The 10,595-nt window shown below is 42.3% G+C and overlaps 1 protein-coding gene across 17 annotated transcripts in view; it reads right to left on the bottom strand.

Moving 5' to 3' along the window:
- LOC125715317 (calcium-activated potassium channel subunit alpha-1-like) overlaps window positions 1–8,713 on the bottom strand; it is a 163,921-nt gene extending 155,208 nt beyond the window's left edge. For all 17 annotated transcript variants that reach the window (XM_048986652.1, XM_048986648.1, XM_048986650.1 and 14 more), the window contains exon 1: window positions 7,762–8,713. In XM_048986652.1, coding sequence (XP_048842609.1) covers window positions 7,762–7,968 — 207 coding nt within the window. In that variant the 5' untranslated portion in view covers window positions 7,969–8,713. The remainder of the gene's footprint in view (window positions 1–7,761) is intronic.
- Between the last annotated feature and the right edge of the window lie 1,882 nt (window positions 8,714–10,595).

The raw sequence follows: 10,595 nt of genomic DNA on the forward strand, positions 1-10,595 counted from the left end.
TATAGTCATTTATGAACACCCACGTATCGTTTGCATTCTATTTTACAACTTATTATTTCATTTATTTACCAGACGCTGTTATCCAAAACAATGCACAGTTGAGATAGCGGGGTCAGCCAGTCCCTAGAGCAATTGAGGGTTAAGGACTTCGCTCAAGGGCCCAGTGATGACATCATTGTTCCAACCATGGGATTTGAACCGACGACCTTCCCAATCGCAGGCAGTCCTAACCTCAACCTCAGACCAAATTTTGTGCTGATGGAAGGCATTGCTGGACCCCGTGCGTCAAGGTTATATCTCAGCCTGCAAGTAGGCCTGAGTAATCACAACGCCTAATCACTTCCTGAGCTATGAAGATCACGGACTGCAGTGCAGTTGCCATTAATCTCACACCCTTACATTTCTCACTGCACACTTCATAAAACAGAGCTTCGCACATTCACCATACCTATGCCAACACCTAATTCTGAGGCTCATTCACCTCAGACTGTGTTACCAGCTATATGCTTCTACGTGAAATGGAAGCATCGCTTATGCAATGCATTTACGTAACCTAGGTATTGGCTTTAAAACTTTAGACCATGAAAATATGTAAATGATTTAGCAATGATGTACTATTGAGCTGAGATCAAGGCACAACGATTCCTGATTAGTCACTACTAGATAAAAAAAAAATCGCCAAATTATAATTAGTCACAAACACACTCTTCTCAGACAAAAACAAAGCGCAAAGCTTCAGTCGCACATAAGTGAGTGTAGTTTGTAATTCCAGCAACATTAGCAAAATCAACCAATGGCAGACAACTTTTACGGAGTCATGGAACATGACTAGCTCACTGCCCAAAATAAAAAAAAGTTAAAAAATGGTTAAAATCAAAATGGCATGACCAGAATTTCTTGTTTACTGTTTGTTCTTTGTTCCTTCAACTATTCTGTTATACCCTTTATGCACTTTCTGTCAAGCAGACAGTTGCATAAGGGTGCAATATGCCAGTTGTAAAAGTATGTGTTGCAGCTATGTTAAGCTTGCTTTTTAAGTTTGTCTGACAGGACTGACGTGACATGATTTCTCAACATGTCACAGAACCAACAGAAATGTCCTCATTTTTGGTAAAAACCATATTGGTGTTGAAAAAGTGCAAGCAGGGCCATAGAATGACAAGTAAATGAAGTCTTGACCCTGAACTGGATTTATTCAGGGAACTCGGGTTTATGTAAACTAAGCTGCGAATATCACGCAAGTGTGTTGCTGGGTGCAGTTCATGGGCGCGACAGCTGATCTGAGGGTGTGTATGCTGTGTCTAGCTATTCTGGACTACAGCCCAGCAATATCAGGAAACATCAGGGCATGACTTACGCTGGCTGTGCACACCGAATCTAGTTCTCTCATTTAATTCAAGCTCAATGCCACTCACTTAGCCCAATTTCTGTAATGGGATTTCGTGAATGTGCTGTCAGCCAGCAGACTTGCTTGATGCGCGATGTAGTTAAAGAATTCAGCAAATAAGCCTATTCCATCCCACCCATCCCCCGGTTCCGATTTTTTATTTTTTTTTATAGGAATCCCAGGCAATATTGAAAATGAAAATTACACCAAAACTTAGCTGGATCATATAATAACAGCAGATCATCAGTGTTAATGTGACAAGATTAAGTGACAGATTCATATTGGAATATACAATGACTACACCTGGCTTGTTTTTACACATTGTTCCACATAATTGTGTTTCTAGGCATTGTGTAAATACAATAAACATATGTTAATAACGTCTTAGCGTTTAGCTTGAAGGCTAAGTGACAAACCAAGCTGAACAGAGGGAAATGTCTTTTCAAACATGGCCATGTACTATACCATAAAAGGGAGGGAAATAACTGAATGCAAATTAATTTGCTCGATCCACTGAAGGACAACAGAGAATGCTATAAGATGTTATCAACCTCTGGCTAATGGACGATGTATTGCGTACATCTTTGAACAACATGAATACGGATGCAAGATAACACACTCTTTTGGGTTTTTCGGAATTGAAACAAATATTCATATTTCGTGCACATACTACGTATGCATTTTTTTTTATAAATCACAACATCTGCAGGTACATGTGCACAATAGATAAGCTGATTCATAGTATGGTCCATGCGGAAAAAGCACAGACTGCAGGCAGATTAGCTGAATTTGTTAGATAAATGCGTATAAGCTATTGCTTCTGTGTTTTGCCTTGTATTTCATATAGAGTTCATAGTTCATGGGCAGTGGTGCATAATTTTTAAAGAATTCAACTTCAGTCAGCCCCTCCACGAATCGGCACCTAATCATGGTGGAGGGGTTTGTGTGCGGCCTAGGAGCTATGCTGTAGGGTGCAATTGCCCCCGGTAGGACCTCCCAAGGAAATTGTTCCTTAAATGAAAAGCCTGACAACATGCAATACAAAAAGACTCCTAAGAATAGCAAGAGTGAGGACTGCGTAGATTAGTAGGCTCGCTTGGTGAGGAGCTTGCAGGCGACTGCCTGGTGGTCCGGTCTCTACCCATGGAGCGCAGCCAGGCAGAGCCCAAAAATGTTACATAAGTCCACCCTGCTGTGGGCCCACCACCTGCAAGAGGGGCCATAGGGGTGAGGTGCAGTGCAGATCAGGTGGCAGTAGAAGGCAGGGGCCTCGGCGGACCGATCGTCAGCTACCAAATCTGGCTTCAGGAACATGGAATGTAACCTCTTTGGTGGGGAAGGAGCCTCAGCTGATGCAGGAAGTACAGACATACTGCCTAGATATAGTCAAGCTCACCTCAAGGCACGGCTCAGGCTCTGGAACCTGGCTCTGGAGAGGGGCTGAACTCCATCCCACCCTGAAGGTGCCCTTGGTGAGTGATGCTAGGGTCTACTTATAGTCCCCCAGTTTGGGCTGCCGCATTGGAGTTCAACAAAACGGTTGCCTGCCTTCGACTATGAGTCAGGGGATGGGCTCTTACTATTGTCTGTGCGTATACACCAAACACCAGTTCGGAGTATCTGGCCTTCTTGGAGACCTTGGATGCGGTGTTGGAAGGCGCCCCCTCTGGGGACTCCATTGTTCTACTGGTATGACTGGTAGGAACGGCCTGGCCGATGTGAACCCAAACGGTGCTCTGTTACTAGACATGTGCTATCCACTGTCAGGTTGTTATTCTAAAAAAAGGTATTTCAAGCTTGGTAAGCTTGCAGGACCCCAGAAGCAGCTGTGAGGTATCGGTAAGCTATGTGTAGTGCAGCTTTGGCAGCAAAAACATGGGTGTGGGAGGAGTTTGGTGAGGTCATGAAAAATGAAAAATTTCACCAGCCTCAAACTCTCTGGCGACACAGGAGAGGAGAGCAAGGCTCTAGCTATGCTGTTTGCAGCAGGGATGGAACAATGTTGACCTCAAATTAAGATATAGTCAGGGGGAGGAAGGAATACTTCAATGACCTGAATCCCACTGACATGCCCTCCTTGGAGGAAGTAAAGTCAGAAGTCTCGGAGGAGGACCCACCACTATGGTTGAGGTCACTGAATTAGTCAAAAAAAAAAACTCCTCTCTGGTAAGACTCCAGGGATGGATGAGATTCACCCTGAGTTCCTGACAGCACTTGATGTTGTTGGCCTGTCTTAGCTAGCACGCCTCTTCAACATTGTGTGGAGGTTGTGGATAGTGCCTTTGAATTGGCAGACAGGGATGATGGTCCCAATCGTTAAGAAAGAGGACCAGAGGATGTGTTCCAACTTCAGGGGGACCACAGTCCTCAGCCTCCTGGCAAGAGCTACGCAGAGCTACTGGAGTGGAGGGTCTATCCATTGATCAAACCTCGGATCCGGGAGGAACAATGCGGATTCCGCCCTGGTCGTGGGGCACCAGACCAGCTCTTCACCCTCACAAGGATACTAGAGGGCATTTGGGAGTTTGCCTAACCAGCCTACATACGATTTGTGGACTGGGAAAAGGCATATGACCGTGTCCCTCAAGGGGTCCTTCAAGAGTATAGGGGGCAGGGTTTGTTGTTACGGCCCATTAGGGCACTGCATGAACGAAGCAAGAGTTTAGTTTGCATTGCCTGCAGCAGTCAAACCCATTCCCAATGGGTGTTGGACTCCACAAGAGCTGCCCTTTGTCACAGATTCTGTTTATAACCTTTATGGACAGAATTTCTAAGTGCAGAAGGGCAGAGGGGATCCAGTTCAATGACCTGAAGATTGTGACTTTGCTTTTTGCAGATCATGTGGTCCTGCTGGCTTCACCGGGCTATGACCTGCAGTATGCACTGGGGCGATTTGCAACTGAGTGTCCAGGATGCGGATCAGCACCTCCAAGTCTGAGGTCATGATTCTCAACTGGAAAAGGGTGGATTGCCCCTCCAGGTTGGGGATGAGTTACTGCCTCAAGCAGTGGAGTTTAAGTATCTCGGGGTCTTGTTCATGACGAAGGTAGAAAAGAGCGGGAGATCAACAGGCAGATCAGTGCAGCAGGTATGTGGACCTTGTACCATTGTGTCATGGTACAGAAAGAGCTGAGCCTCAAAGTGAAGCTATCGATTTGCCCATCAATCAACTTTCCTACCCTCACCTACACTCATGAGCTTTGGGTAGTGACCAAAAGAATGACATTATGGATACAAGCAGCAGAAATGAGTTTCCTTCACAGAGTGTCTGGGCTCAGCCTCAGACATTTGGGAAGAGCTCAAATTAGAGCTACTGCTCCTCTGCATGGAAAGGAACCAGCTAAGGTGGTTTGGGCATCCATCTACGATGCCTCTTGGATGCCTCCCTGGGGAGGTGCTTTGAGAACGTATGGGAACCGGGAGGAGAAACTCAGGGTAGACCCAGGACACGCTGGAGAGACTATATCTCTCAGCTTGTTTGGGAATACCTTGATATTGCCCTGGAGGAGCTGGAGGAGGTGGCTGGGAAGAGAGAGATCTGGGTTGCCCCTGCAACCCAGCCCTGGATAAACAACAGAAAATGGATGGATGGATGGACCTTCAGTCTGCACTACTTTACTGAAATCACATCAAAACACCATTTTAAAACTATACTCCACTCATAAAGTGCAAAATGTGTTTCATTGTGATATTCTCTGTAGGACATGCCCCACACTTACACTCCTTACAACATCTATGGGCAAATATAATAGATATCAACAAATGTGAAACTGCTCCAAAGCTTTGGCAAAAACATGCATACCAGAAATGCCAGAGAAACTTCAACTCAAATGAAGAATCATCCGGAGACTGGAAGGGCAAAGGACCAATAGGGACTAACAAGCAAATCCCTGCATTGTTACATATACATATCAATCATCTAAATGCAAAATCGATAAATCATCAATAAATAAACCTATACATTATTGGAAAGGAGTTCATATTTAGTTATAGCTTTTTTCTATACAGCACAATGAAATATAAAGGGATACTATAAATGATTCATCAGAGCACTTTGAGTGCTGCACATACACCATTCCTATAACCTTAAAGCACATTGTTGCTTAAACCAAATGGACAATGACATTTGAGAGAGGCTGGATTGATTGCTATATCATTGTTGTGATACATAGCAATCATATGAAAATAAGAGGCAGATCTGTAACACGCTTTCTAATTGGAACGCCACAGGAACTACAAAGACACCAATCCTGTCCTGGCCTCAGTGTTTCCAACTTAGCAAGTCAGTTGCTAGACTTAGCATCTTTACAGAATACATTGGCAACCTTTATTCAAAAAGCATAGCAACAAATTTAGCTACTTTTAAATTTTCATTTTGCAGCTTTTGGCAACTTTTAATGAGTCACCCAATCACTAAAATCCACGTATTTTCCATCTAAATGGCAAAAAAAATAAAAAATTCTCTGTCACACACTCTGTCTGCTTGGTATTATGAAATACTGCTAACTAGCTAATCGCTTGTTAGCAAGCTAGCTCACATAACCGCACCATGAAGTTATTTATTGTTTAACATGGTTTTCTGGAACAAACTCGTCAGCAGTTACCTGGCCCTCTTTCAGATTTTTCTCTCACTCAATACGCTTGTGCTTCTGAAAGCTGATTTGATTTCAGTTTAAATTTTGTGTCAGAAAACCATTGAGCAGCTAACCAGCCAAGCAGCACAACTAGTGTACACATCATATTTGAGTTAACTTACTAGTTGCAATAAGATAGCATATATATTTTTTGTTATTAGATTGTACCTATAACTGTTGATCAGTTAGGTAGCATCTTAACCAATACAATATACACTACTTAAAACTATAATTATGCAGAATGTATAGGTTTACTAGTTAATAAGAAAATAAAGAGTAATTGTTCAATAATGCGTAGTATGCAATAGTTTACTAATGTGTTGTGTTTAAAAATATCTGATCATAATAATGTGCTTATATTACTTTTACAAATTTTACTTTTACAAATATGTTACAATATGTGATCAACAAACAAATCTAAAATATTTCTAATTTCTAAATCGATCGTCAACGGCAACGTCACCGAGTACTCTTCATAATGACGCACCTCTGCGTCAGTATGTAATGATGTCATCACCCAATGACATCACAACATTATTTATCAACTTTTAGGAACAAATCAACTGGTCTGTAGCAAATTCCCCTGAAATGCCACCACTGCATGGCGTGTCCTTCTCAGCAGGAATGACTTCATTAGCATACAGGTCGCACAACAGGGACCATTAAAAGATAATGGAAACTTATCATATGTGTTTTAAATAATGCAGAGATAATCCAAATGAAAACAAAACAATTTGCAGTCAAGTTCGGTAACAGCGATCGTTAAATTTCACCTTCCATTTTACACTTTTTGCAGTATTTTTTCAGAAACACGAACTGAGTTGAAACAATATTTATAGTCAAAAGGTTGTGTGAAAACTGGAAACAGTGTCTGATGCCGACATTGTAACTAATTCCCTCTACAGACTGGGTGTCTGGTTCCGCTTGACAATAAAACTACACAGTGCGATCAAGTTGCTATTCAAGTCTACTGGCAAATGTTATGAGCTTGTCAGAATAAATAGTGATGCATATTATTTTGAAAACAATCAAAATTAATATCCCATTAAAATTTAATTTGTTACTAGAATTGATCGGTGGCATTATTGACCCGTGTAGATATATGGATATAAAGGTGTATTTAAAAAATCACTGCAGTTATAAATAACTTATTACTAAAATACGGTGCCACTAATGTTGTTAGATATTTTACTATCTGTACATATAAACAGAGTGACCAATGGCGGCACAAAATGTCAAGATACAGGCCACATCATGAGGGGGAAAAGAACATGGGGACATCTTCTGGGGGTGGGGCGAGGGGGGGGGCGTAACAGATAATCTTCAACAGGTTGAGGGATTTACCTCAAATTAAACCCAAATTCATCCGAATATGCGCAGTTTTTCATGTAAAACACGACAAACAACCGTGATGTGGTGGCCAAACCTACAGTACAAAATTACTAAAAATATATATATTATTGTCAATATAACAACGTATTCAAACGCACAAACATCAATGACCAAAGCTAGTAATGCACATTATATCGGACCATTTAAGTATAATGATTATCAATGTCTGTGGTGCCGTGGCTGTTGGCTTTAACTCATCTACATAATCTATTTTAGATGGGCATGTTGTTTTTCTTTCACAATTGAACATGGTTCGCCCCACAGATCCAACATCGATGGACACATATTTCCAACTCTCATGGATTATTTCCAAAAGTAAGGGGGTGAGATGAAGAAGTGACATTTTACCTGGCTTTTGATGTTGCAATGGCAGCACACAGTCCACAGAAATCTGAGGGTTCTCCAGAAGAGAATGATGAAGAGTCCCCCAAAGAAAGTGACCATGGAGGAAGCAAGGAAAGCCCACCACATACGCTGGCCATTGTTGTCACAGGGCACGTCCGCCGTGAAGGGAATGACGTAAGAGGACGAGTCCGGTTTTATATTATTACCCATTATCTTGTTGCCGATTCCTTCGGAAGCGTTGCCATCTGTTCTCGCTAGCACCTAGAATCGTTGGTGAGCTCCAGGCAGCGCCCCCTAACCCACTCATCAGCCATATTGCTTCAAAAATCCTTTCCCCTTCCAATTTTTTAACCAGTTTTATCTCAACGCAAATCGATAATCCTAAAGTCTGCGACGCACAGACGATCTTGAATGCAAAGTCCCTGTAGGGAGTCTGTGTCAGTCTCCGCAAAACGCATGAAAACTCACCCCCAACCACACCAGCTGGATTCTTTTTATTATTATTATTATTATTTTAAGTCAGATCGGGCATCTTGCAAACCTTCAGGTGCAAATCCATGTCAAAGATCTATTCATCCTGCAGCGGTGTAGAGCTTCTTTATGGGCGCTGTAACGAGTCGGCGGCGCTGGGGACACGGGCTTCTGCGGCGCGGCTGTCTCCCGATGCACTGGGAGCGTCGCGCGACACCGCCGCTCAGTTTCCCGTCCAGAAACTCCACCTTGGTCAGCACGGTTATATGGACCTCAGCTGGGTGAAGCTTTTCATGCGTTTTCCGTGATCCGCGAGTGAGCCGACATCAGACAACGGCGTGCTGCTTTTATTTAGGAGGGTGGGGGGGGAAGAAAAAGAAAACACGCTGATCGCTCTCTTTTCTCGCTCGCCTCCTCTTCATTCATTCCCTTCTGGCTTTCCCACTATGGCCAACTGATACAGGCTGTCAGATCTGCTCAAAAAATAGCAAGAGGAGATTTACAGGTAGGAAGGCGGAGCCAAGCGCAAATAATAAAGATGGACACGGTGTTTATTCTGCTGAGCCGCTGGCCAGCCGTCCGCCCTTTGCTTCCGTAGAATTTACCTTACAGTTTTTCAACTGATAAGCAATTTAATCAGTTTTACATGGTGATATTAACCAGAGCTAAAGTTTTATTATATAGACATGAATTTCCAATTGAAAGGATCCGCCGGCTTTTCAGTCAACGTCAACGATCAAATGAAAAAGTATTTTTTAATGTTTCCAGAAACTACAAATAAGCAATAACCGATATAAGGCCTGAAGTAATAAGTGTTTTGTGTAAATTACACATTTGCCTTTCTGTAGACAGGAAATGTTCCTTCCATTATTGTCAAGATAAACCTGGGGGGGATTTCCTCCTGGCTGTTATACAGAGGATGTTGGTAAGTAATTTCTGGGCGAAAATATAACATTTAAGGAAAACACGCTGTTGCCACTCCACCCTGCAAAGGAAGCGGCAATGGGAACGGACATCGGAAACCTGTTGAACACTGCTGACGGCTTTTAGCCTTGAAATGCGCAGAGTGGAGACGCCACGACAGCACTGCGCAACCTACATACAATATTTAGAGGAATGGTCATTAAATTGGCGCATCATTAAATGAGTTCTCTTAAATACACATGAAACAAAAAATGTGGCGTAGTCAATCAACTAGTTTGTGAAACAAGATTGTGTGTGTGTTTGTGTGTTTATATATATATATATATATATATATATATATTACACACACATATATTAGTTCGTGTAATTACCTAGACAGCCAATAAGTCGCAGTCTAGACGATATTAATCCGATTCTGTAACACGATACCACTGCATATGAATTATCTATTAATGTGGTTCTCTTAAGAGGAATAACATTTATAACATTCATTCTCTCCACCCAACTTATACTAAATGCGAAATGCCAATGCGTTCGTAATCATTACACCAGATATGTATAACGGCACGTTACAAACATACTAGTGCCACACTAGTATGTTGGTGCGTTAATGTGTTGACTTAATTTCCTTCAGTCGAAAACTGTTGAAAGAAAACAAAAGATATGGCTTCTGGTGCAGCTTCTACCACGGTCAATGCGCACAGGTTGCAATGAAGGTAGACAGGTGCTCCTCCTAGTGGCTGTTATCTGTATAGCTTCAGGAATAACTGAAATACTAATTATTGTTGCTGTTACATTGCTGCTTTTTCGTTGCAAATGGTACAATGATTTAGAAATTAAGTGTTATGCATACATGAGAAAGGAATATAACTTTTTGCTATCAGGGACAAAAATCATTCTATAACCGAATGTCTTGGTTTGTTCCCCTTTAGCAATACAAAATAAAGTCACAAAATGTAAAGTCAATACACAACCATGTATATTCTCTCTTCATATGCATGTATCTGTGAGTATGCAATAGATACACACTGTGGTAGAAAGATTACATGGTAATGGGGTAGCAGAAATTATGGGGTCAACGTTTCGGTCCATGACCGAGTTGGAGGGTACTCCACCACGTTATGAAGTCTCTCGTGAGTGTTTTTTTTATTTTATTTTCTTTGTTACGTAATACCGAGAGGCAGTATATTAATGGGGAGATGCCAGTTTGTGTCACAGTATTCCCCTGACGGCCAGTTCACATCACTTAATACCCATGGGAAGAGGGAGGTCGGACCCGGTGATGCAAATGCCATGGAACTCCTGGCCAGAGCGGTAATCACCGAACTGAATGTTTCTGATTGATGGGTTTGTCTTTATATGCCACATACTTCAGCCGCATGCCCCTTCTACGGCATTCCATTTACTTATCATGACCTCGCTGCATTTGGAGAGTCCTGTGC

The sequence above is a fragment of the Brienomyrus brachyistius genome, chromosome 20 (assembly GCF_023856365.1).
Source record: "Brienomyrus brachyistius isolate T26 chromosome 20, BBRACH_0.4, whole genome shotgun sequence".
In the NCBI taxonomy this organism is placed as follows: domain Eukaryota; kingdom Metazoa; phylum Chordata; class Actinopteri; order Osteoglossiformes; family Mormyridae; genus Brienomyrus; species Brienomyrus brachyistius.